Source organism: Acinonyx jubatus, chromosome D1 (assembly GCF_027475565.1).
Source record: "Acinonyx jubatus isolate Ajub_Pintada_27869175 chromosome D1, VMU_Ajub_asm_v1.0, whole genome shotgun sequence".
Lineage (NCBI taxonomy): Eukaryota > Metazoa > Chordata > Mammalia > Carnivora > Felidae > Acinonyx > Acinonyx jubatus.
In genome coordinates, this window is record NC_069390.1 from 98,469,674 (window position 1) to 98,497,423 (window position 27,750).

The 27,750-nt window shown below is 40.5% G+C and overlaps 1 protein-coding gene across 2 annotated transcripts; it reads right to left on the minus strand.

Annotated features, from left to right (window-relative positions):
* Window positions 1–322: 322 nt before the first annotated feature.
* On the minus strand, window positions 323–27,266 carry PAFAH1B2 (platelet activating factor acetylhydrolase 1b catalytic subunit 2). 2 transcript variants are annotated; one of them, XM_027036593.2, is made up of 6 exons: window positions 27,110–27,266; window positions 20,354–20,441; window positions 9,922–10,011; window positions 8,962–9,078; window positions 7,341–7,463; window positions 323–3,682 (listed from the first exon to the last, which is right to left on the minus strand). In XM_027036593.2, the coding sequence occupies exons 2-6, from the start codon at window positions 20,432–20,434 to the stop codon at window positions 3,404–3,406; spliced, it is 690 nt and encodes a 229-aa protein (XP_026892394.1). In that variant the 5' UTR covers window positions 20,435–20,441; window positions 27,110–27,266; the 3' UTR covers window positions 323–3,403. The 2 variants fall into 2 exon arrangements, with proteins under 2 accessions (XP_026892394.1, XP_014917944.1); XM_015062458.3 differs by lacking the exon at window positions 27,110–27,266 and having other exon boundaries at window positions 20,344–20,390.
* Between the last annotated feature and the right edge of the window lie 484 nt (window positions 27,267–27,750).

The window sequence follows — 27,750 nt, forward strand, 5'->3', positions numbered from 1 at the left end:
GGAGAAAAGACCAAAAGGTCAGTGTAACGGTGTAGGAATCAATTCTTTTTTAACTGCCAGATACTCATAACCAATCGGAGACACTTCCTTTGACAATTTTCCCATGTATCTACTTAGAATTCCTATCTGCTCAGCCCACCTTACCCTCCCTCAGCCCCGAGATGTGATGATGGTCAGCTCAGTACATTCAGTTCCCCAGAAAAGCAGCAGATGATCTAAGTATCCAATGTGCTTGTGATAAGGTAGGGGGAAAAAGGGATGCCTTTTTTCCCCTCCATTGGAATCCAAACTTTGATAAAGGAGACAGAAAGACATGAGCAAGTTTGAGTGAAATGTTTACATTTATATTGAAATATGCACTAAAACAGAATGAGTTCTACTAGTCAATGAAACTTCGCCAAAGCAGAGTCACAAACTTCTGTTGGGGAGGCCCAGTCAGCTAGCAGCAGTGATCCCCAAGCAGGAACACCAAGGAGAAGCGGGAGACCCACTCCAAAAAGCCTCCTTTCCAGAGACCCCAACTCACTTCTCCCACATGCACCCACACGGATTTCGGAGCGTGGACATGCTCCTCATTTTCATATATTTTTAGTTTCTTCTTCACTGCAATAAATATAAAATTGGCAATGCTCATACACCACAGCACAGACAGTATTTCAGGCTTTTAGCATACAACTGTAAACAGTGACTAGGTTAAAAAAAAGTTTAAAAAAAAAAGTTGTGTTTTGTTTTGTTTTGAACCAACAAGAGACAGAATTATTAAGAGCAGGGCATGAGCTACTCAAGATTTGCTGTGTCGGATTAAGGTTTTTCACAGAAGATTCAGGTTTAGACAGATGCCCCCAACAGTCCAAAAAGACCCAAAGTGGGAGCTACACCACTGCCCATGGCAGCCCAGAGGACATAGGCAGCAAAACAACACGCCTCAGGTCAGTGTTGGCAGTACATCCTCCACCTGCCACATTCACAATGTGACCGCAGAATCTACAATGCCATCACCGGCTGCCGGCTAGGATATCGGGAATGGGCGGGCAAAGGAATTAAAACTTGCTCGGGGGAGGATCAGAACACCTCTGCTAGCTGTCTGGAAAGTTGGCCCCTTAATCACAATGACAACTAAGACATTTCACTTGGACAGTGCATTAAGTTTACATATACATGAAAAGTGAGCAAGAAATCCAAAGGGTAAGCATTAAGTTCTGTCATTGTAGCAAACAGGGATGTCAAAGAAAAACAGATGAACACTTCCTGCCTAAAGCAGTGCAAAGAAAGCTGGCAAGAAATGAAAGTGGACTCAGTATCTGCACATTAGCAACGGGGCAGACTTTTATTTAAAAGGCTAGTGGTTCAAATACTATTGCTCGAATAGCTCTGGTAGGTATAAAATGTAGTAACACCCGAGGTTTACACACATAAGCAAAGGAGCTGAAGACCAGCTCACAAAGGGATATGTGATTCTTAGTCAAGAAACTAAAAGCGCATGCTGCAGGAATCACCTAAGGGATTTGTTTGGACGACACTCCCGCCCTCTGACAAACGGAAAAAGACCTGAAGAAATGGTCTTTTTACAGACAAACTTCTGGCTTTATTAAATCTCCTCCTTAGAACAATGCCTAACAATGCCTACCTAAGAAAGAACCTGTCCTGAAAAACTCAAGAATCCGGGCTACTCAAAACAGAAGAGGGAACTTTAATGTGGGAAACGAGTCTAGTAAACATCACATGTACTTTCTGTCATTAGTGAAGACATGATACATTCAGAAATGTATTAAAAAAAAAAAAAAGACTAAAAATAAGACGGAAAAAATATTCCTAGAAAGAGGCTTCACAAGAAAACATCAGCCCAAGTTCTCTATCCTTCTCAATCACAAGTGGCTCCATGCTCAAATCGGCAACCCCCTCCAACTCACAAAAGCATTTGCCTTGCAAGCAGATCGAGCTTCAGCCTTAGTCACTGAACTTGAACGTTAAGCAGAATCTGTGCAGAGCACGTGTTAAAAGGTTACTCCAGTACCCACCTGGTCCAGTTTAAAGTATTTGTTTGTAGATCCAGTTTGTACATATTCCATAGGTATACCAAACAATAAACCATGTATCATCCCATTATTTTTTAAATGGCAGTTATTGTAGCTCAAGCAAACCAACAGGATTATAAAGAGCTCTCTTGGAAGAAATTTTCAGGTGAAAATACTCTAAGGAGAAAACCTGAAAGTTAAACAAACCTAGTTCTTTTTCACTAAAATGGTGGGATCAAGGCAGAAATGTCTGTTCTGAAAAGCAGCTCCATTTGTTTGCCCATAAGGAAAGGCCAAATTTTTCTGGACTGGTTATAATTTAAAAACTAAGCCAATAAAAAAATAAAATATACATCTTAAGATACTATAAAACTTGAAATAATGTCAAGGCTTATGGAATGGAAAACAGAGTTCTGATTTTTTTTTTCCAAAAAAGGAAACTGTAACATATTTTACAGGAAAAAAACAAACAAACAAACAGAACTCTGCACATGGATAGCATGACACAGACTCTATGCACAGAACACCTCACAAGGACGAGTTGCACATCAGTAACATCATGAGAGTGACTGACTGGGGACTTACACTTCCAGCAACAGAGCTCCTAGGTCGAAAATGTGTTAAAAGCTTGTAATGTCAACAAGGGCTCCCCCCCTCCAAAAAAAAAAGAGGGGATGAGGGGAAACAGGGAGGAAAGGCTGCATGCATGGGTCTATTATAGACATGATATTCAGCAGCATAAAAATAATACCCTCCGCAGAGTCCCCCAAATGGGGCAAAACCTATCTTCCACTGCTAAACACGGGAAAGATTAACAGAGTGGAACAAATTCACTGGTAACCATAGCATCTCCCATATTTGAGTGACAAACACGTTCAATCTGATGCTGTAAGTTAAAAAAAAAATGTGGCAAAAACATATGAGTAAAACAAACTAAAAACAAAAGGCTAAATTATGAACCTTAAAAACTGGAAAAAACATCTGTTTTAAAGCCAAGTAGGTGTGATCCTGATCATTAGTATATATGACATAATCCATAGAAAGAAAGGCCAAGAAAAAAATCTTCATTTTGTTCAGTACTTAGGCTTGATGTTGTCCTAGGAAAAACACTGATAACTGAATGAAAATGTCACACATACAACTAAAAAGTCCCCTTCTGGTTTCAAACGAATTTAAACAACAATCTTCCTTGGCTAATTTTTCTCCTGTGTCAAACAAACCTTCTATGTACAGGACCAGTTTAAATCCCTCCTCCCTTCAAACACTAGATATGAACATCCAGGAACATTCTACAATGCAAAGTGCCTTAAGAAAGAGAAGGATTCTGTAGTGCCAGTGATATAACTGATCTGAGGAAGCTGGGTGCTATTAACACTGATAGGAGCCAGTCAGGCAATGGTGGTTTGTTTCTCCTCAGGTGTTTCCTCCAATAACTGCATGATCAGTTCATGCAGGGGTTTGCAGATCTTTGCGTAGCCCCCTCCCGTGAGATGCAGAAAATCAAACATGTCGTGGCAGGAGATGGCACCGTCCGAGTGCACGAAGCCCCCATCTGTATCCAGGAGCTGAACATTGGCAAGCTTCGGCAGGGAAACCTTGAGGAGTTGGTTCACCTTGGCATTCTTTTGCCTCAAAGGGTTGGGCTTCTCACCTCGAGGTAACAAACCCTGGGGCAAAGCAGAGAAGAACAGAAGATGAGAAGAGTCACTGGTTTTTCCCTTCTTATTTATCTGTGATTTCAGTTACTCCTAGAAGAACTGTTCCATTTGGCACCTTTTGACACTCTGAGTTCTCAAACACTGGACTAGACTGGTTCTGGTGGAAGTTCTCTGACCATTCCGTCTCAGTTTTTTCACAAGTTCCTCTTCCTTCTCCTGTCCCTTAACTGTTGGTAGTCTTCAGGTCAGGGTCTTGTCCTTGGCCCACTACGAACACTCTAGCTCAAAACCGAACTTGAGCATTCCTGAGGCACTCCCAACTTGACATGTCCGAAGGCAATTCATCATCGTCTCCCCACAATATGCTCCTACTACATCCTCTGTATCAACTGTCATTCTAACATCCCTGAGTCTCTCATTCCACATACCTTCCCTATTTATCATTAAATTACTTAGCTTTTGCCTTCTCAATATTTTCAATTTTTTTTTTCTCCATTCTGATTATACATGCTGCTATGGCTAGGAAAGTTACCACTATTCACTCAGTTAACGTGAAGTCTCCTGACTGGTCTTCCCTTCAATTCATTTTCCCTACAGTCATCAGAATAATCTAGCTCAAATACACATGTATTTATTAACGTTACATGGAACCCATACTACTGCACATGAGAAACAGAGATGGGACAAATGTGGTCTTAAAAAATCAAAGCCACTTCATGTTTGCTAGAATAAAGCAGATGTTTTCTAAATTCAGTTTTAACTTATGTGAATCATCTAACTTTTAGATAAATCACATGTCTGTCCTCCCATGGTCCATGAAAGTCTAAGCTTATACCGCAAGAGCAAGGTTTTATCATCACAAACTAAGAATGTCCTTTTATAGAAATTGATCCTATTATAAAATTATTGTCAGACAACCTTTTATTGGTTTATAGCTAATGATACCAAACAGCAAGTTTTTGTTATTTAGGCAAAAAATTTTCCACCCATTTCTCCTAAGAGGTATTATTTCACAAAAATAGACTTTCTGTGGGTATTCTACTAAAGGAAAAAAAAAAACCCGCTTCATGCTAAAGTAAGTACTTGTTCATGTCTGCTTTAATTTTTTTCACCAAATGTTGGCGCCGTGGTTACCAATTTATTGTGACTATACAGTTCCCTTGTTAAGCGCCTCAAAAATTTCACAGATGAAGTCAAGCCTAAACCCTAGTTTACAGAACTGTTAAAGTACAAGGCTTTGCATCTGACAGTTAACAAAAAAAGAACTACCCTCAATGCTCACAATGAGCCAAATCTGGCTGAGATATGAGCAACCAAGAAGGATGGCCAGTGAACAGCAAATACATACTTTGTTCTGTCATTCGAAGAATATCATGGCAGTCAAAGCCGTAAGAAATGATTAAACCTTAAGAACAGGGACCATACCTATTGGGATTTTCAAGCCAGGATGAGAAAAGCAGCTTATGTATTTGCATAGCATTTTCCTTAATATGAGAGTATCAGAGGTATGCCACGTGATTTTTCTTCCCCTGTAATAATTAATAATTGCTACAATACTGGGGCACCTAGGCGGCTCAGTTGGTTAAGTGTCTGACTCTTGATTCTGGCTCAGGTCACAATCTCACGATTCAGGAGTTTGAGGCCCACGTCGGGCTCTGCGCTGACAGTGTGGAGCCTGCTTGGGATTCTTTCTCTTTCTTTTTCTCTCTTTCAAAATAAATAAATAAAAATTAAAAAAAAATTTTTTTAACTGCCAAAACATTATGTTAGAAGAAACAAAAAAGAAAAATATGCTCCCAATCTCTTCACCATGTGACAACTATAGCAGATCATGGAACAACAAGTTTGAAGTGCACGAGTCCACTTATTCACAAATTTTTTCTGATAGAGTATAGTACTGGAAATGTATTTTCTCTTAGGGTTTTCTTAGTAACATTTTCTTTTCACTAGCTTTCTTGTAAGCATACAGTATGTAATACACATAACATATGAATACGTGTTAAATGACTGCTTATCAGCAAGGCTTCTGATCAACAGACTGTTAGTAGTTAAGTTTTGAAGGAATCCAAAGTTACACGCGGATTTTGAACTGTATGGGGGTCAATGCTCCTAGCCCCCATGTTGTTCGAGGGTAAACCGTATTTTAAGTAACTCTAAATATAATGCACATATGGTTTAGCATTTGGAATTTTCACTTAAATACATCATAAATCCAATCTCCACACAGTTCTCTCAACTGTCACAGGATTAGTGCTATTACATTCAATGACTTATTCAATTATGGGCCCATTCAGTTATTCAGAGTATGGCCAATGTTTTAGTGTTGTAGACAACACCAGCGTACATCCAATTTAAAAGTCTGGCTGCAACAAAGACTTTTTATTTATGGAGAATTCATTCAGCAACACTCACGCAACTAATACATCTTGAGCAACTATTATGTAGCAGCCCCTGTACTTCAGAGGTGGACTCTTTAACCACAATACAATCCTTTCTGGACTAGAGCAAGGATATAAAAAAGAATGTGATAAAAAAATAAAATAAGACATGGCTCCCCAGCACCAGGAAGATAAAATCTACACTCTTATCTAGCCATACAAATCACTACATGACCTGGCTGTGGCCTCTTTCCTCTCACCAACCCAGCCTTAAACTTTAATCGAAGACAGCCCAAAATTCTTCAAGCACCCTCCTTCACTCACCCAACAAACACACACCTAGGTATATATGTCTTCCATCCTTTTTCCCCCAACCTGTAATGCCTTTTCTTTCCTTTCCCCATTTGTCTGGAGACGAATGAATTCTTTAAAACTAAAGTCAGATCTCAGCTTTTGTGTCTAGAATACATCTGTTCTCCCCTTAGCATACAGTGTACCAATTCTCTCTTCATACTGCTATGTCCATCTACCACTAGACCAGACTGACAGCTCCCTGACAGGCACAAGGTCTTATTTATTTTTGCAGGCTCAAGACCCAGAACAGTGCCTTGTACATAGTGATCTTCACGCTTGTTGGATAAATATCTTAACATCATCTCATTAAAACACTGAATACCTATCAGATTCCATAAAAACATACATTTTTAGTTTTGCTATTTTTAGTGTTGCTAAGAGTATCTACAGGTAAACTTTTACACTGAAATAGACAGCTGTTTATCTCTGAGACCACGAAGATTTAATGCTTTTAATCTCCACAAAGTGTAGCACTCTCTGACAGGGTAAGACTATAAAGTACCCATCTTCTTGCTAACAGAATCGCTGATGTTTTAGAGACGTCAGAGATTTTAATAAATACACCACATTTAACATATAAAGGGATGGAACAACACACCTAAACTAATCCAAACCCAAGTCTAACAAAAACAGATTTAGGACTAGGACTAGTTTCATACGCAATTTTAAACACTATCAGAATGTTGCTACCTGAGGCAACAAAGACGATTTCCACATCTAAACGAGGATGAGCAGGTAAGAGATGACCCCCACAGCTGGTCTGGGAAATGATGAAACTGGTAAGACAATGGGACATATCAAAGAAGAGCCCCCTCAGGACTATCATAAACTGCTTCCACCTAAACAATCTCTATTTCACGAGTGATCATATATCTGAAAACATTCCTCACCTGACTTAATGACATCAAAGACTCTACCCACCAAAGACTACATACCAATACAATGATCTTGGCCTGTGGCTGCCTTGTGTTGATAAGTTGTACAATGGCCTCGATTCCACCTGCTACTTCTTCTGCGGTATTTTCGTGGTTGTTTGTTCCTACCCAGACAACAATGACCTATAATTAAGGGGGAAAAAAGGGGGGAGGAGGGCAGGGATAAATAGCCAGGAATAAAGGAATGTTTAGATAAAAACCTAATATTTTGATAAAAATATTTATCAATATGTAGATAAAAATCTTATTTCAAAAATCAAAGGAAGGAAAGATGAACTTGTCAAATGGTAGTGGAGAACTTCAACTGAGCAGCCACCCTCAAATACTGATTTAAGGCCTCATATATCTCAGGATAAATTCCAAGCAGATCAATTCTGAAGCAGTACAACTGTACTAAGAAGAAATGAGAGAATTCTTTCATCACTGTGGAGTTGAGAGCTAACCTCTTAAAATCCAGAAACTATACCAAAAAAAGATAACAAATTCAACTGTATAAAAACTCTGCATGTCTTAAAAAAATACTAAAATAAAGTGAAATCTAAGAAAGTCAGGGGAAAATATCTGTAACTCCTACCATACTAGAAGTATCCTCCAGAAAAAAATAACAAAAGTACCTAAGGGAGTGTAACTAGTAGAAGTAAATACACAGTTGTACTCAAGGAAAAAGAGTTGCTGGGCTGGAAGCTGGATGCAGTTTCAAGTTTTTCCTCTTTATTTAAAAAAAAAAAAAAAAGCTCAGGTCATGATCTCATCGTTCATGGGTTCAAGCTCCAGGTCGGGCTCTGTGCTGACACTTCAGAGCCTGGAGCCTGGAGCTTGCTTCAGATTCTGTGTCTCCCTCTCTCTCTAACCCACCCCTGCTTGTGCTCTGTCCTCTCTCTCTTTCTCAAAAATAAATATTAAAAAAAATAAAAATTTACAAAGTGGCTGTCACCTAGAGACGTACATTTTACTATATGACCCAACGTAACTTTCCACCCTGTCACAAAAGACAGAAACATGGAGGAGTTTTTCTATTAGAAAGGCAAAAAGTAAAATATTTTCAACAAAGGCAACTGTCCTCAGTTTTGAGTATTTTTTCTTTGTTTAGGACTGAAAAAAATTATATGCAGTGTGCCAACTCAGGACATTTATAATGTGTTAAGTTACTGGGAACATGTTTATGGTGAACATTTGTTCACATGTGCTTCAGATTTTCTTCAGAAAAACTTGCGAGGCCTCAATTACACATGTAATGTGTTTACATGGATAAACCAGATCCAAAATTCCTTCCTGAAGTGAATGGTGGCACTGCGGCCTTGGCCCCCTTCTGGGAAGTCTCCCACACACACTGCTTTCAGGTCTACAGGAAAGCATTAAATCCCTTCCTACTGCTGAAAAAGGGCATTATTAACAATTACCAATACAACCTAAACAAGCAATGCCCCAATTTCTTAGTAGGCATTTGGCACATTCTTAAGCAACGACAATATTATTTATCTAAATGGGCACAAAGCAAAGACAATAGCAAAATAATGCTTTAAAAAAAAAGTAATTTGTTTTTACTAGCAGTTTCAATTTAACTCATCTTGGGAAAAGACCCAAGATTAAAAGATAGTCTAAAAATTAAATTTCACTTCACCTTAGGTTTAATGTTCTCCAGTTCTCCATTCTTGAGTCTCCACAAAACATGTCTGGTTGTATCTCCCCCAATTCCAAAATTCAGTGCATGAAGTGGGGAAAAAAGCTCTCGCCATATCTAAAAAGAGAAAAACTGGCTTTATTTCAACTGAGTGGGAAATAAAATCCCTCAACTACGATGTGTCGCGAGGTACCTAAAAGAACAATTTCCCTCTTGTGTGTTCAAATGTTATGTGTTCAAACTTGTGTTCGCAGGGCACCGCATCACTCACTTCTCGGGCAGCCTGCCACCTTGGCCAGAGAACTGAGTCCCAGTGCCACCCGGTGCCCTTTAGGAGGTACCAGCATTATGACCAAGGTGCCAGCTCAGTTAGCTCTCCTTCCCTTTACTCAAGTATCTAAAGGAACAGGGTGAAGTACAAATACGGGAGGAAGAAATTTAGAGTGCTGGAGCCAGAAGGAAATTAAGCTGTCTTTTCCTTTCAACTGCCTTTGGAAGAGTGAAACCCTTAAAAAAAAAAAGATGTGGAACAGCTCCCCACAAAAACACAACAAAATAAGGAAATGGTAAAACAAAAATCTTAACAATTGAGAATCACAACCAGGAAAAATAAATAAAATAAAATAAAATAAAATAAAATAAAATAAATAAAATAAAATAAAATAAAATAAAATAAAATAAAATAAAATAAAATAAATAAAATAAAATAAAATAGAGAAGGTTCTCGGAAGCCAAGGCAAAAACGAGAGCGGAGTTACAAACAATGCTAAATTTTGTCTCCTCACGCTTGGTGGCACAAAGAATCCCATTATGTAGGACTGACCTCCCTCATACTCTGAATTGGAGCTTTTCTAAACTGTCACGAAGAAGCCTTTCAGGTTCGGCTCAGAATGGAAGTTTGCTAGCAATGAACAGATTTACCTTCGTAGCCAAGATGCACCCTTGCCACGTCGGCCTTACCTCGTACTGCTGCATTAACTGCACCATGGAATCCCCCACAAACAGCACATCAGGTTCCTTGTCTTTACAGTCCAGGACAAATCTGTTGTGCTGGTTCAACAAAGAGAGAAATTAGAAACTGGCATCTTCTCTGTGAGATGTCTTTGCCTAGACAAAACAGTTGTCCATCAAGTTACTGTGTTGTTAAACATTCTATTTAGCCTGTCTGTGATTAACTACTGGAACTTTCTTCCCACCCTTACCACACTGATTATTCTAATATGCTCAAGAAAACTGCAATTCTACTCAAACCAGACTAAAAAAAATACATTTAACATGTTGTTTATAAGTTTATCTTTTCCTCAAACTTAAAATTAAAAAAAAAAAATATTTAAAGAGAGACGACAGACAGATACAGCACGAACAGGAGAGGGGCAGAGAGAGAGGGAGACACAGAATCCAAACCAGGCTCCAGTCCCTGAGCTGACAGCACAGAGCCTGACACGGGGCTTGAACTCAAGAACCATGAGCCAAAGTGGGACACTTAACCGACTGAGCCACCCTGGCGCCCCTCCTCAAACTTTTTAAGACAGTTTCAAATATACAGAAAAGCCACAGTACAATAAACACCTGTACATCCTCCACCTCTATTTGACAATAACATTTTTACTTTATCTGTTTGCTGAACCATCTGAAGGTAAGCTGCAAATGCTGTGATTCTTCACCTTTAAACATTTCAGCACGAGTAAGGAAAGTCTCCTATAAATCCACAAAAGTATTATCACCTCTAAGCAAATGAACAATAATCCCGTAACATCTAATATTCAGTCCATACTGAATCCTTCCAATTGTTCCAAGACTTGGATAAATTATTACATCTCTTTTATTGAACTAGGACCCAATCAAGAATCATGTGTTTTATTGGGATTTTTTTTTTAAGGAGGGTGGGGAGAGAATGTTAAACAGCCTCCACACTCAACACAAGAGCCTGACACAGGGCTCAGCCCCACAACCATGAGCTCATGACCTGAGCCGAAATCGACAGTTAGATCTTTACCGACTGAGCCACCTAGAAGACCCTATTTGCATGTTTGTAATGTGCCCTTTGAAAATGTCTGTTAACCTCCAAATATGAGACAATGGCAAAGTGGGACTCAAGCCTTTCTCAGTCTGATCCAAGCCTGTAAGTAGTGGTGACTGTGGACCTAGTCCACTTCTCTCTGTTGCCAAGGCACAAGACACTTTTATTTATTTATTTTTAATTAAAAAAAAATTTTTTTTAACGTTTATTTTTGAGACAGAGCGTGAGCAGGAGAGGGACAGAGAGAGAGGGAGACACAGAATCCAAAGCGGGTTCCAGGATCTGAGCTATCAGCACAGAGCTCGACAGGGGACTCGAATCCATGAACTGTGAAATTGTGACCTGAGTTAAGGTTAGATACTTAACTGACTAAGCCACGCAGGTGCCCCTGACAAGACACTTTTAAAATGGATTTTACTCATTGATGCTAAAGGACATAGTCTAAGTTTCTATATTCATCCCCAAAACAAATTTACATGATGCTTTAGGCAACAGAAAGGTCTGAATGCTGCCCCTTTTTTTTCAAGCTCTACGTTCAACATGCTTCCCTTAGTAATTAAGGTACAGTTATGTTGAAGTATTTCTGCTAATATCAGAACAGACAACAATGCAGTGAATCAGAGATACTCATCTGCTCTGGGTGAAAATACAAAAATACTTCTGGAAATAATTTTAACAATTTATTAAAGAGTTGCTCCTTAGGGTGATAGGATTTGAGACCGATTTTCCTTTTTTTGCATCCACGTCTTTGTACACAATTTTGGGGGGGCACCCAGGGGCTCAGTTGGTTTAGCGTCTGACTTCAGGTCATGATCTCGGGGTTCACAAGTTTGAGCCCTACATGGTGCTCTCTGCTGTCAGCACGGACCCCGCTTGGGGTCCTCTGTTCCCCTGTCTCTCTGCCCCTCGCCCACTTGTGTGCACTCTCATTCTCTCAAAAATAAACATTTTAAAAAATTAAAAAAGCTTTTTAAATTACTGTTGTTTCAATATTTTTTAGTTAAAAAAAATTTTTTTTAAATGTTTGAGACAGAGAGACAGAGCATGAGCAGGGGAGGGGCAGAGAGAGATGGAGACCCAGAATCTGAAGCAGGCTCCAGGCTCTGAGCTGTCAGCACAGAGCCCGACGTGGAGATCGAACCCACGACTATGACATCACAACCTGAGCTGAAATCGGACGCTTAACCGACTGAGCCAACCAGGCACCCCTCAGCAAGTCGTTTTAAACTGAAGGGATAAGATGGGCAAGAATAAAACTTCAGCTGGTGAGCAGGTACACTTCCACAACACATCACCTCTCTACTGAGGTACTACAGTACTAACTACCTCTCAATACCAATAAAATAGTTCATGCTTCTAGAAGGTCATGGAATTTAAGCTCCGTTGTTCTAAAGGTTCCAGTACTCTATATTTTCTTTTTAAGTATAAAGGTAGCTACAGTAAGTTTGGAAAAATAGAAAGATCAACACACTTCGAATTCTATCATCTTAACCCATAACTATTACTGTTTCGGGGTATTTTATTCTTGCTACTAAGAAAAATTATTTTATTTATTTTTTAAAATAGGCTCCACACCCAATATGGGGCTCGAACCCACGACTCCAAGATCAAAAGTCACACGCCCCACTGACTGAGCCAGCTAGGCACCCCTCTTCTTGCCATTTTCCACGTGCCTCTAACACCTCTTTTTTTTTTTTAAGTTTTGTATGTATTATGTATACCTCCTTCTGGCACAATAGCTTTGGAGACAGAACAGAATATGTTCAAATTCTACTTGTCTACTTTCTAGCCCAGAAAGCAATATAACCTGACACTTGTTTTCCACATATGCTCATCTGCTGGTAACTTTTTTTTTTTTTAATTAAAAAATAAAAAAGCCTCCATGCTCAATATGGGCCTCAAACTCATGACCCTGAGATCAAGAGTCTCACGTTTTACTGACTGAACCAGCCAGGCATCCCACACCTGTTGTAGAGGTATGGAGAGGAAAGTTTTAGGGAAGAGAGCCAGCTTTTGGCTGACACCCAGTAGGTACTCCATCAACAGTGGCCACTGTAACTGCAGTTAACACTGCACTAGAAGCATTTTTCTATGTAGCTACGTGAGTTTCATAACCATAATTTTTAACAGCCACATAACATCCTACTGAACAAATCCACTGACACACCCATTTTTTAAAGTTTTCCTACTGACAGACTTGCCAGTAGTGTCCTATTTCCTGTGATGAGGAAATTTACACATACTCAATTTTGTACATGTTGGGAATTCCTAGGTGAAAGGAGATGAGCACGTTTGTGGATCCCAGATATATTTCCAGGTTGTTAACAAAAAGGGCTGTATCTGTACTGACTCTAGCACTTCATCAGAACTAATTTTATCATCTTGCACCAACATTGGATATTAGTATTTCTCCCTCCCTCTCCCTCCTTTCTCTTCTCATTATTTTAATCTGTACTTTTTGGGAACAAAAAGTGAAACACTTCCTGTCATGTATTGAGATACTTATCTAGTGGTACTTTGAGGATATTTTTGCTGATAATATAAGAAAAAATATCAACGTTTCTTCTGCATTACTTACTACAAATATTTTCCTCAGTCTGTTCCTGAGCCTTTTTCTGGTTAACATGTTTTGATACAATTTGTATTAAATTTGTCTACAGTCAAGTCTTTCAGTATCACCCTTAAATAAATCTTATTATGAAAAATATCAAACATCCACAAAAGCTGAGAAAATAATATAACAAGCCTCCATGTATTCATCACCAGCTACAGCAATCATCACATGGCCACCATTATTTCAGTCATCCCCTAAACTACTGACCCCTACCCTCAGATTATTTTAAGCAAACTCAGTATACAGCATTCTATATTTATTCTATTTATATTTAGTATACCATTTATATTACTAGTATAAATATTTCATTACATAACCCTTTTTTTAAAGTTTATTCAAGTCATCTCTACACCCAGCATGGGGCTCGAACTCACGATCCCAAGATCAAGAGTCGCATACTCTTCCAACTGAGCCCGCCAGGCCCCCCTAGTGTCACTATGCAACTCTTAAAAAAGTTTTTTTGGGGGGGGTGATGCCTGGATTGCTCTGCCAGAAGCCTGCTTAAGATTCTTCCTCCCTCTGCCTCTCTCCTGCTCATGCATGCACACTCTCTCTCAAATAAAATGGAAAAAAAAAAAAAGTTTTTTGAGAGAGCGTGTACACAAGCAGGGAGGGGAGGGCAATGAGGAGGGAGGATTTAAGCAGGATCCACTCTCAGTGCAGGGCTTGATCTGTTGAACCATGAGATCATGACCTGAGCCAAAATCAAAGAGTCAGACACTCAACCAACAAAGCCACTAAGGTGCCCCCGAGTTTTAAAAAATAACCACAATACCAATGCTACTCTCCCAAATTAACAGCAGTGTCTTTAATATCAACAAATAACCAGTGTTCAAATTCAAGTCATAAAAAAATTTTAGTTTTTTTAAAAGTCAGGATCCAACTTGTCTCTTAAATCTTTTAATCTACAGGTTTCCCACTCCCCCTGCTACTACCTCCCAAATTTACTTTTATTTTTTAATTTTTTTAATGTTTGTTTATTTTTGAGACGGGGGGGGGGGGGGAACAGGGAGAGAGGAAGGGGGGGAGAGAGAGAGAGAGAGACAGACAGACAGAGAGACAGACACAGAATCTCAAGCAGGCTCCAGGCTCCAAGCTGTCAGCACAGAGCCTGATGCAGGGCTTGAACTCATGAAGTGTGACATCATGACCTGAGCCAAAGTCGGATGCTTAACCAACTGAGCCGCCCAGGCGCCCAAATTTATTTTTTAAATATTTTAAGAAATATGATCATTTGATCTATAACATCTCCCATAGTCTGGATTTTATTGACTGTATTCCTGGGAACATGTTCATCTGTTCCAGGTATTTCCTGATATGTGGTACACTAGTTTGGCAATACCTCACAGGAAGTACTGAGTATCACATCAATACTTGTTTTAATCATGATTTTTTTTTTTTTTTAGAAAGAGTGTGAAAGCCCGTGCAGGCAGGGGAGGTGGCAGGGGGAGGTGGGGAGAGAATGAGAAAAAGAGGATCTTAAGCAGGTTCCACACTCAGTGCAGAGCCCAGCATGTAGCTCAATCTCACGACCCTTAGATCATGACCTGGGCCAAAATCAAGAGTCAGACACTTAACCAACTGAGCCACCCAGGTGCCCCTTGTTTTTTTTTTTCTTTTAATGTTTTGCTTTGAAACAATTTTAGATCTACAGAAGAGTTGCAAAGATAGTACAATATCCACTCAGCTTCTTCCAATGTTAACATCTTACCTAAGTATGGTACACTGGTCAGAACTAAGAGATTAACATTGGTAAATGGTATCAGCCAGAATAGTTTTACTCAGGGGCACCTGGCTGGCTCAGTCAGTAGAGTACCTGACTCTCCATCTCGGGGTTATGAGTTCGAGCCCTGCACTGGGTATAGAGATTACCTAAAAAAAAAAAAAGTTTACTCAGATTTCACCAATTTTTCCACTAATGTCCTTTTTCTGTTCCCAGGACCAATTCAGGATATCACATGGCATTTACTATATATGTCTTCTTGGTGTCTTCCAAGATGGGACACCTTCTGGGTCTTCCCATGTATTTCATGTCCTTGGCCTGTTTAGTATCAGGTGTTTTATAGAATGTCCCTCAATCAAGGTCTGATATTTTCTCATGAATAGAAGGCGATGGGTTATTCTGGAAGACTACCACAGAGGTGATGTGCCCTTGTATCGTATCAGAAGGGAGTACACAATATCAACACTACTTATTAACTGGTGATGTTAACATTAATCATTTGGTTAAGGTGGTGGTTGCCAGATTTCTCCACTATACATTTATTATTTTTCCTTTCCATACTGTATTTGTGAGAAACAAGACATTAATCCGGCTCACAATGATGAGGAAATTGAGCTCTACCTTCTGGAGGGAGGGGATATCAAAAAATATGCAGTCAACTGTTAAAAACACCAAAGTAATTTCCAGGGAGATACTTCTGAAGCTAGGCAAATACACTGTTTCCCCTGGAAGTTGTACCTACTAGTATTCATTGATGGACCTTCCCTGTAGTAATTACTACTTTGGTGTTGTAATGAGATATATCTTTTCCCTTTCTCCTTCCCTCTTTATTTATAAAACATTTTATTTAAAAAAATTTAAGTTTATTTATTTATTTGAGAGAGACACAGAGCACAAGCACAGGAGGGGCAGAGAGAGAGGGAGAGAGAGAATCCCAAGCAGGCTCTGCACTGCCAGCACAAAGCCTGACATAGGGCTTGAACTCAGAAACCATGAGATCATGACCTCAGCCGAAACCAAGAGTCGGATACTTAACCGACTGAGCCACCAAGGCGCCCCTAAAAGATTTTATTTTTAAGTAACCTCTATACTCAACTTGGGGCTCAAACTCTTCAACAGTCACATGCTCTATTGGATGAGCCAGCCAGGAGCCCCCACGTTTATGAACTCAAGTTATTTTCTAAGGAAGATGTGTCCCTTATTTCCTATTTATCTAATCACTTATTTATGGCAAAATGGACTCATACGTATTTTATCCTTGAGTTACAAACCAATAATACTATGTTGCTCAAGTTGTCCAACTTTGCACCTGAACGCTCTTTCAGGTGGCCTCAAGTGGTCAAAGTGACTATATCATTAAAACAGACCAGTATAGGGGCGCCTGGATGGCTCAGTCGGCTAAGCGTCCGACTTTGGCTCAGGTCATGATCTAGAGGTTCGTGGGTTTGAGCCCCGTGTCGGACTCTGTGCTCAGAGCCTAGAGCCTGAAGCCTGCTTTGGATTGTGTGTCTTCCTCTCTCTCTGCCTCTACCCCACTCACACTCTGTCTCTCTCTCAAAAATAAATAAACATTAAAAAAATTTAAAAAACCAACAAAACAGACCAGTATCACAGGTCTTCCATGAGACATGCTGAGGACATGTCACTGCAGTGATATTCTTGCCACACATCTTTTTTCCCCCCCTCCTTTTCTGAATACTTGCTTTCTTGCACTACAAGACACTCCTGGTTCATCTTTCATTTTCTTTGCTCTGGCTGTAGAAGCAATCATTTCTCCAAGGAGCTCTGGCTCCTTTCATTGGAGAATTAGAAACCAAGATCTGGGTGTGTGTCTGTGTGTGTATATTACATACATATATATTTCTTTAAGTTTATTTATTTTGAGAGAGAGAGAGAGAGAGAGAGAGGGAGAGGGAGAGAGAAAAGGAAGGAGGGAGAGAGGGAGAGAGGGAGAGGGAAAGAATCCCAAGCAGGCTCTGAGCTGTCAGCACACAGCCCGACACAGGGCTTGATCCTACAAACCATGAGATCATGACCTGAACCAAAACTCAGAGTCAGACACTTAAACCGACTGAGCCACCCAGGCACCCCTGGGGATACATTTTAATATTTAGTAAAGTCATCCTTCTATACTATGTAAGCTTTTTTAAAAGTTTATTAGTTTGAGACAGTGTCCCTAGTTACTACCTTTAATAAAGTTATAAATAACCTAAAAATACCTGAATGGTATTTTCATATATAGCAATGAAATACTACTTAAAGAGAGGAAAAACTACAGCTCCACTTTTAACATGCATGATATACTGTAGAAAAATACATTAAAAAACATAAAAAGCTTAAAAATATGCAAAAATTCTATACACATATAATTAGAAATTTTATATATACACCATGTAAACGCATGAAAAAACCCCACCAAATTTAGGATACTGGTTTGGGGATGGGAGGTGGGAAAAAGATAAAAAAATGATCACTGAGGGGTATACAAAGAACATCAACTCTATTAGCAATATTTTATTTTTTTAGGGTGACTGATAAACACACAGCCGGTCATAATACTGTTTTTAAAGACACAAACGAACTAGAAAAATTAAGAAAGAATAACCAAGCAATTGATCTATGTAAGAACAGTTGAAAAATACTAACTACCAATCAAAATAAACTGGTTGACAGACTGATTTTTATGTCTAGGAAGACAAAAACATAAGAATACTATATAATAATCAAGAGTGTAAAAAGAATCATTAAATACTAAAATGTAAAACTTTGGGTACTTAAAATCATAATAGAACTTGTTATTTCGAAGAGGAAATATGGCTGCAAACCAGTAAGTGAAGATTAAATCTAGTTAAGGCTAAGTGGTGACAGTCTATTAGAAGTTAAGAATATGAAGATACAGTGCTAAAAAACAATGAAGGAGCACCTGGGTGGCTCAGTTGGTTGAGTGTCTGACTTTGGCTCAGGTCGTGACCTCAGCTTCGTGGGCTTGAACCCCGTGTGGGGCTTTGCACTCGTAGTGTCTGTCTCCTTCTCTCTGCCCCTCCCCTGCTCACATGCTTGCACACACACACTCTCTCTCGAAAATAAATAAACATTAAAAAACAATGGAAAACATCAAGAAGACTCAGGAGTCAGCCTGACAGGATTCCCACTTGCTTTACCTGGGACAATGTGAGCTTCAAAACTGCACTGAAAAGAAGACCCAAGAGTCCATTCCATAATACATTCGGTTTAGGCCAACAATCTTAACCAACCAAGTGATCAAAGTCAGCATCACCAATGAAACAAACGAACGTCATGTACCTTCCATGTGATGCACCAAGGACACCACTTCACTGATAACCCTGCCAAAGATGCAAAACCTGAATCTTAATTATGAGGAAAATGACAAATCCAAATTGAGGGATGCTCCACAAAATAAATGGCTTATGTTCCAAACTGTCAATGTCCTGAAAAACGCAGGCTGAGAAATATTTCAGATTAAAGGAGAATAGAGAGGACAACTGAATACAATGTGTGATCCCATGGTGTAATACCAATATCACATTTCCTGACTTTAATAACTATATGTAGTTACGTAAGAAAATGTCCTTATTCTTAGAAAATACACTGAAATATTTAGGGGAGAACAGGCACGAAGACTGCAACATCTTCCCACACGGTTCAGAAGACACCGTACGTTGGTATATACACATACAAATACAAATACAGACAGAACAGTTAGGCAGATGTGGCAAAATAACTGGCAGGTCCGGATGAAGGATATAAGAAATTCTTTCTAAAATTTTTGTGGTATTTGTATAATTTTGAAATTAGTTCAAAATAAAAAAAAAGCTTAAAAAAAAGAATGCTGTGGAGACACCACTATCTTTCAAAATCAACAGAAAGCAGTTACTATGCTTTCAAAATACTCCTCTGTACCAACATCAGACTGGTGATTACATAGGACATTAGCATCAAATCAGATATTCGTTTAAAATAAGAATCCTTGGGGCACCCAGCGCTTTCAAAATACTCCTCCGTTCCAACATCAGACTGGTGATTACGTATGACATTAGCATAACATCAGATTTTCGTTTAAAATAATAATTCTTGGGGCACCTGGGTAGCTCAGTAGGTTAAGCATCCAACGTCAGCTTAGGTCACGATCTCATGGTTCCTGGATTCAAGCCCCACGTCGGGCTCTGTGCTGACAGATCAGAGCCTGGAACCTGCTTCATACTCTGTATCCCTCTCTCTCTGTGCCTCCCCCGTTCGCACACTGTCTCTCTCAAAAATAAATAAACATTAAAAAAAATTTTTAAATAATAATTCTTGAACACCTGGATGGCTCAGTCAGTTAAGCATCTGACTTAGACTCAGGTCATGATTTCACAGTTCGTGGGTTTGAGCTCACCGTCAGTGCAAAGCTCGCTTTGGATCCTCTGCCCTCTTCTTTCTCTGCCCCTTCTCAACTTGTGCTCACACATGCGCGCGCACACGCTCGCTTGCTCCCTCCCTCCCTCAGGTCCTGATCTCATGGCTAGTGAGTTCAAGCCCCACATCGGGCTCTGTGCTGGCAGCTTGGAGCCTGGAGCCTGCTTTGGATTCTGTGTCTCCCTCTTTCTCTGTTCTTTTCCCGCTCATGCTCTGACTCTCTCTCAAAAATAAACATTTTTTTTAAAAATTAAAAATAAATAAATAAACGTTAAAAAAATTTTTTTACATAATAATTCTCGGGGTGCCTGGGTGACTCAGTCAGTTAAGTGTCTGACTTCAGCTCCAGTCATGATCTCATGGTTCAAGAGTTCTAACCCAACATCTGGCTCTGTGCTGACAGCTCAGAGCCTGGAGCCTGCTTCACATTCTGTGTTACCCTCTTCTATTCCCCTCCTCCCACTTGAACTCTGTCTCTCTCTCAAAATTAAATAAATCTTTAAAAATTTTTAAATAATTCTTACTGACCATAAAAAATGCCCCTTTGCTGCTTTGGTCAAAAGACTTGGAAAAACTGAAAAGACTCATCTTGGGTGAATACATACGCACTTCCTTTTACCTGAGACATCCATCTGTCATCTCCTTGGATATCTTCTGCTGCATGTGGAATAGCTGCTGGGTTTGAGTCTCCTTGGCTCATTCTACACCTGAGGGGAAAAATGTCTGTGTCATGTTTCATTCATTAACAGGAGTGTTTATTTGTTACCACTTAAATATTACATGTCAGGTTTGAAATAATAATTTAAGTCTCACTGTGGTTTTGCCGAAAACAACTGGAGATTATTTTCAGCAGAGAGGAATTCAAGGACACGACTGCTTAAGTCCCATAAATATCTAGCATCATTAAACTTCTAGACAGGTTTGAATATCATTGAGGAACAGTGCATTAAGTGCATTACATAGAAAAAAATCTGCTGCAAGTATACACTTTACATCTACATTAATTTTTCATGATTACATGTTAATGTAAGTACCAAATGACACAAGGAATTAGACACTTAAGAGTTCAATGAAACCTGCATTAGAACCTTTTAGGCTGCTCAAGTTAGACACCTGAGAATTACTACAGCCATGATTAGAATCCACTACTAAACATCACAGGTAACTACTACAGATGGTGATAAAACTAGTCATAGGATTTGGTAGTGGTTTTTGACAATGTTTACAAGGTTTTTTATGTTTGTCAGGTCTCCACTAGGAAAATGTTATTAATGACTAACCCAAATATGGCATCTGATAGTGGAAAAGAAGCAATGAGTGAAATTTAGGAAAACTAGAAGTGCTAATCTTTCTAGAAAGACAAAAACACCCGACTGTTTTCAATCAACTCTAAAGTATACATACTAGAGACATCAGGCTCCAGAAATCACTTGGCGCATGCAAAGGATGTGAAAGAAAAAACTGGGGTTTTGTAGCTTACAGAAAAGGGGGCCATTCTCTTTTTCTTTCCCTTGCCATCATCAAATACAGCTAAGCTTTCTCTGAAAGAAGATGGAGATATATTCATTCAGTAAGTACTTACTCAGTAAACACACATGCTGGATTGCCAAAGCAGCAATTTTTGAGAATTAGAAAGTAACAAACCTCTAAACGTAAAAACATACCTTCATTCATGAAAAATACATTACAGAAGCAAACCAGTTTTTTAGCACTATGCAAATAAATTAGCTCCACTCTAAATAACACTAGGTCTAAAAAAATTAGGCTCAGGGTTAAGCCCATATCTAATTGAAAATGTAAAATACCATCCACACCCCGTGTACAGATCTTCCTCAACTTACAATGGGATTATAATTGGATAAACCCATTGTAAGTTGAAAATATCCTAAGTCACAAATGCATTTGATACACCTAACCTACCAAGTACCACAACCTAGCATACCTGAAAGGTGCTCAAAACACTTACACTGGCCTACAGTTGGGCAATATCATGTAACACAAAACCTATTTTACAACAGAGTGCTGAATATCTCATGTAACTTATTGAATACTATACTGAATGTGACGAACAGAATGGCTGCATAGGTACAGAATGGTTGTTAGTGTATGGGATGTTGACCCTCGGGGTCATGGGGCTGACTGGGAGCTTTGGATCACTGCCAATGCCCAGTCACTGCCCAGCAGCATGAGAGGATCTTACTTACTGCATATCGCTAGCGCGGGGAAAGATCAAACTTCAAAACTGGAAGTACAGTTCTACTGAATGCATACCGCATTCACACCATTGTAAAGTCAAAAATCCTAAATAGAGTCATTATTGTATCAGGGACCATCTGTATGTACTTCTTTACTAAAATTTGCAACTATCAGAAAACAGCTATCTATGAAAAATTATATATGCCATGTTTTATATATACCACCTCCAACCCTTGCAAAATGAGATTTATGAGTAGGTAATTTAGGTAATTTGTGCAGGGAGCAAATGAAATTAGGTTTGCTTGACCCCAATAACGTCACATCTGGCCCACTAACCACAAACCAGTTCATGCTGACTCCCTAAAGAGGGCTTTATATCTATCTAACCATTTCACCCAAAAAACAGAAACTACTTGGAGCTAAAAACATCAATGTAAAATACAAGAATTAGATAGAACTGCCAGATGAATTTGTAAAGCTCCAGTCAGATTATGGTATCTGTTTGAGGTTTCATTGTCCAAGATAAAGTATGGAAAAATTAAAAGATGCACAAAAGAAAAAGAAAAAATGACTAAGGGGGTTAAAACAAATAGTCACATAGAAACATTTAATTGGGGGGGGGAGGGTTGCTTTTGTTTTTAAGCTAATAAAACATTCTATACCTTCTATACAAAAGTGTTTTTGGGTCTAAATTCAAGTCTAGATTGAACTTTGGCTACACAGGTTAAAATCTGACATGGTGCTTAACAGTAGTTTTAATTTTAAAAATACCTTTCCTGGGGTGCCTGCTTAAGCGTCCGACTTCGGCTCAGGTCATGATCTCACAGTTCGTGAGTTTGAGCCCCGCATCGGGCTCTGTGCTGACAGCACGGAGCCTGGAGCCCACTTTGAGTTCTATGTCTCTCCCTCTCTCTCTGCCCCTCCCCCGGCCCTGCTCACACTCTCTCTCTCTCAAAAATAAATAAACATTAAAAAAAATTTTTTTTAAAAACAACAACAAACTTTTCTCCCCTGCTGATCAAACAGCTCTACTGGCCTTAAGACAGATAAGGTGCAATCAAGTTTTTGCATCTTATGGATTTCAAAATTACATATATAATGTAAAGTACCACAACAAACAGCTTCATTTTCCACTAATCCAAAAAAACTATTTCCTAAGTTTTTAAATAGATTTTTAAAAACCCAACTATTTCATTAGTTTGTGCTCATTTACTTTCCCACCTGGAGAGACACTTAATACGTTAGGTATTTTGTGAGACAAAAGTTAACGGACACAGAATTAACTGAGAGAACACTACTAAAACGGAGAAAAATAATCTGTCCTACTTTCACTATATGATTATATAACTGAAACTATTGTTCCTGGGATTGCTTAAAGAACAAGGGTGACAAGCTGCTAATACAGGGTGACCACTTAAAAGACAAAATGCAGGCACTTCAACTTCATTTCAGTTCTTGGGATACCATGTTCAGATCTTGAAAAGCTTCACGAATTTTGACAAACTGGCGGGTGTCTAGAGGAAAGGAGCCAAGATGGTGAGAAATTTAAAAGCGTGTCATATTAGAAATAGTTGAAAGGAATAGCTATGTTTATAACGTGTAGAAAAACTCAATCGGGAAGAGGAAAGCACAGGACACACATAACTGTCAAAGTATTTGAAGATTCCGAGGAGGTATTAAGCTTAATTTGTATGTCCCCAAATAGGAACACAGGGCCAGTGGATAGACTGTACAGTTAGACAAATTTCTAAAAAATATGATACAAAATGACATGGCCTGCCTCTAAGTAGACTCCTCCAATAAAGATTCAAAGAGAGGCAAGCTGAGCACCTAACAAAAAAAGCATAAAGTGAATTAAGTGAATTAAAGCATATGAGTAAAGATTGGTCCAGATTCATGAGGCCCAAACATTTTTAATATTTTAGAATCTTTTTGAAATGTGCCCTGACATACGTACATTTATTTATAAATTAAACGTGAGTGGTTAATCTGTATATGAAATATTAATAAAGTCTATTTTCCCCCTTTCTACATAAAAAAATAAATGTAAAAAGAAGTTCTAAATTGTTTCCTGTATTCCAATGGATCATCTTCTGCAATCCTCAGGAGTGCACGTACTCTACATTCAAGACCAATGGTTTATTTAAGATATAAAACCTTTCGGTGACTCAGTCGATTGAGCAACCGACTTTGGCTCAGGGCATGATTTCACGGTTTTTGAGTTCAAGCCCCGCGTCAGGCTCTGTACTGACAGCTCAGGGCCTGATGCCTGCTTCAGATTCTGTGTCTCCCTCTCTCTCTTACCCTCTCCCTCTCATGCTCTTTCTCTGTCTCAGAAATAAAAAAACATTAAAAAAATTTTTTAAATGATACAAAATCTTTCTAGATTTGATTTAATTTACTAACATGGATTTTCAGAGTTCCTCCAACAGGTAAACAACTGATGATGAAGAACTTACTATTTGCAACTCACTGTGCTAGGAGCTTTGTTATTTAAATAAAACTGAAGCTCAGTGAGATTTCAGGAACCTGCTCCATGGCAGGGAGAGCTGGTATTGGAACTCAGGGTGACGTACCTCCAAAGCCTATTTATTATTCTTGAGCAAAGGACTTTTGGCTCTATATAGAAAAGATATGATAAATTCTCATTTACTAATTCAACTCACTTATATACCCTATTACTACTACCCAAATTTAGTGGCATCCTGATACTGTAAGCAAAATACTTTCATCTTGGTCCTAAATTTCTTCTTGGGCAAAATGAAGAAACAGAGACAGAAACTGAAGGGGGTAAAATGTCACTTATCTGAGGCTACCAGGCAGGCAGACCTGAGAGAAGACTGCAAAATATTCCCAATTAGCAGTCTTTTTTCCCCCCTTTAACTATGAATACAAGGTCATCCTTCCTACTCTACAAGGGCAAAGTATCTGAGCAAAAAAATTGTTTCTTTGTGCTTTCACTCGGATTTTGAATTGTTTTGCAAAATCAAATTCTCACAGTGCAGAGTAGCTTTCCGTTTTATCGATGCCTATGGCTTAATAACCTCTTTAAAGAGCAGGTGAAGAAAAACTGAGCCAAAACCCCATGCAATCTCCTTTTTAAGAACCAGGTTGGAAATGTATAATCTAGGGGACTATGCATTTAGAACATTTAAATAATTTAGGAGTCTGATAAAATAAGGTATTGTTTTCTTTATAAGAGAAATGAAGAATGAATCAGGAACTATTCAGAACAGCCTATGGTAGGACACAAAAATTGAATGATTTTCGGTTTCCTGCCTCAGGTAGAGCAATACTGTAACACAGCAGTATTCAGAATGGGACGCTGTACTCAGTAACCCAACAAAAAAGTACCAACAGGGAGGGGGATCTGACTCCCATCTCACCTTCCTGATTAATAATAATCCCACTGGGGGGAATTATAAGTCACTAACTTCTAATCAGAAACAGCAGGTTCAGTTAGAAAAACAAAGCAGAATGGAGATAAAGATCCCAAGAATGAAAGTTTTGTTAATTCAGACTCTATTCTGAATCTCTGATAGTCCATTAAAATGAGCTCTTTGGAACAATGAAGAGTAAGCACAGCATTTCCGTTTTCTCTTCTTTCTACCTTAACTTGGACTATGACAGTGAACAGAATTTCCAGGTACAATACTTCTACCGGTACATGGTGTAGCACGTTTAATCAGAAAGCAGTTCCAACAACAAAGAAATATAAATTCTCTAGCTGAGCTGGATCTTTAGTTTAACCAAGAAAGACAGGGAGGAGAAAAGTTGCACTAAGAATTAAAAGATTTAGAATGTTTCCACTCTGACCTCAGACTCTTCATTTTGTTTCAGAGGGAATTAGCAGGGTTATTCTGAAAGGGAAGGAAAGCCTCATCCGGAATACCCTGCCTCAGTGGGCAGGTGGGTGGGTCCCAGGGTTCCAGCACATCCATAATTTATTATCAAATGCCCGCCCAAGCCAACAAATTAAAGCACAATGATTTCCTCCTCCTCCCCTGGTCCCCCACAAGGAGGCAACCTTTCCATCAGAACAATGTGCCCAGGACAAGCTAAAGACAAGCGTTTTGGGAGGCCAAGGCATATGCAAATGCTCAGGAGAGACAATCCTCTGCACTTCCTCTTCCTCCACACCTTTATCTCCCCCAATTTAAAGCTGTGCAAAATGAGATCCTAGAGCGGGTGCAGATGGTCCTCCCTTTCTCTGCGGACACGCTCTTAAAAAGAGGCCAAAGCTTCAAGTGTTGCTTTTCTTAAGGTTTGTACATAAATCAAGAAAGGCAACACTGGCCTGAGAGCCACCGAAAACAGAACAGTGAGTCACCGTGCAACGGGTACATCACAAACCTGGCCAGAGGTCCTGGTCGGGTAAATGGACACGGATGGACCAAGTAAAAAGCACCTGAGAAAATCTGTCCACTGGCATTTTAAGCAGCTGGTTGACCTTGGGCTGGGCCTCATCTCGAAAACGAGGTGGGCTACATAGCCTTTGGAGTCCTGACAGTCTGCGGGTTTCTGAATACATTGGAGACAACCGAGAAGTTTGAAAAGAGTTGAAATTTTTCAACAAAAGGGAGAGGAAAAAGTGCTCGGTCAACATGCAACCGAGTAACGGGTCTGGGCCCGCGTTAAAGGCCTCTCCGACAGGAGGAAAGGGAAGGGAGGGTCTGAGGTTCGAACGCGGGGATGGAGGGAAGAGGCCAACAGCTGAGGCCAGAGGCAGCAGAGTTGCTACAAATGGGGCTTGCGGCGGTTCTCCTCCGGCCCCAGAGAACTGGGGTGCCGGGAGGCCTGCGCCAGGCAGGGGGTGGGCCGGGGAGGGGCGGCCGCCCCGCCACCTTGTCCCCCCGCCCCATCCCGGGAAAGGCGGGTGGAGACGGCGGCCAGCGGCCTAGCCGAGTCGGCACATTTGGGGGTGGGGTGAGGGCGGGAGGCCCTCAGGGGGGCGGCGAGCGGTCCGAGGGTAGCTCGGGCGACTAGGGTAGCCACGCCGAGCCGGAGAGAAGGCGCGCGCGCGAGGCCCCCCGAGGGGCGGCGGGGGAGGTAGTGGCGCGGGGGGGAGGGGCCCAGAGTGGGGGAGGGGAGGTCGCGAGCCTCTCACAATAACACATCGCCGGCCCTTCCGACCCCCGCCTCTAGGCCACCGGTTCCCCGCGACCCTGGCTGCACTCACTCAGGCAGAGGGTCCGTGCGGGCCCCAAGCGGCTGCGGCGTCGGCGGGTGGCGCGTCTGTCGCTCGCTCAGTCCCGGCGGCCCCGCTCCGGCGCGTCCCTCCTCGGGCCCCAACACCAGCAGCAGCGCCCCCACTTCCGGTTCCCCTGCCACTCAAGCAAATGGATTCCGGAAGTCCCGCCTCAGCCTGCGCGGCCCCGGCGTGGCTCCCTGGTCCTCGCTTTCACTCCCTGCGGGCGTTCGCTGCTGGCGCCCAGGTGTCCTGCCACACCCCGCGAGGTTCCCCGCAGTGTTTTCCGTCCTGCCGTCTTTTTGCTCGTAGTCTGCACGAGGTGGGCCTGTATCTTTCCTCCAGCTGCATCCCTCCATCCTGCGTTAACGTAGCCTCGGAGTGGAGATGGCATTCGGGACAATGTGGCGTGACCTCACACTGACGCCATTCCTTTCCCACCCTGCCAGCCTGGCTTCTTTCTCCACCCCGTGGAATAAACCAGATTGTTGCAAGTGACAGGGAAATAGGGCCCCAAGGTTAATGAGAGAGTCTGCTACATTATGAGTGGAATTTCTATTTCTGTGCTGAATGTACGGATCTGGGGCGACCGCCTCTTAAGGTGATACCATAGGGGGATGGCGAGTTACAGC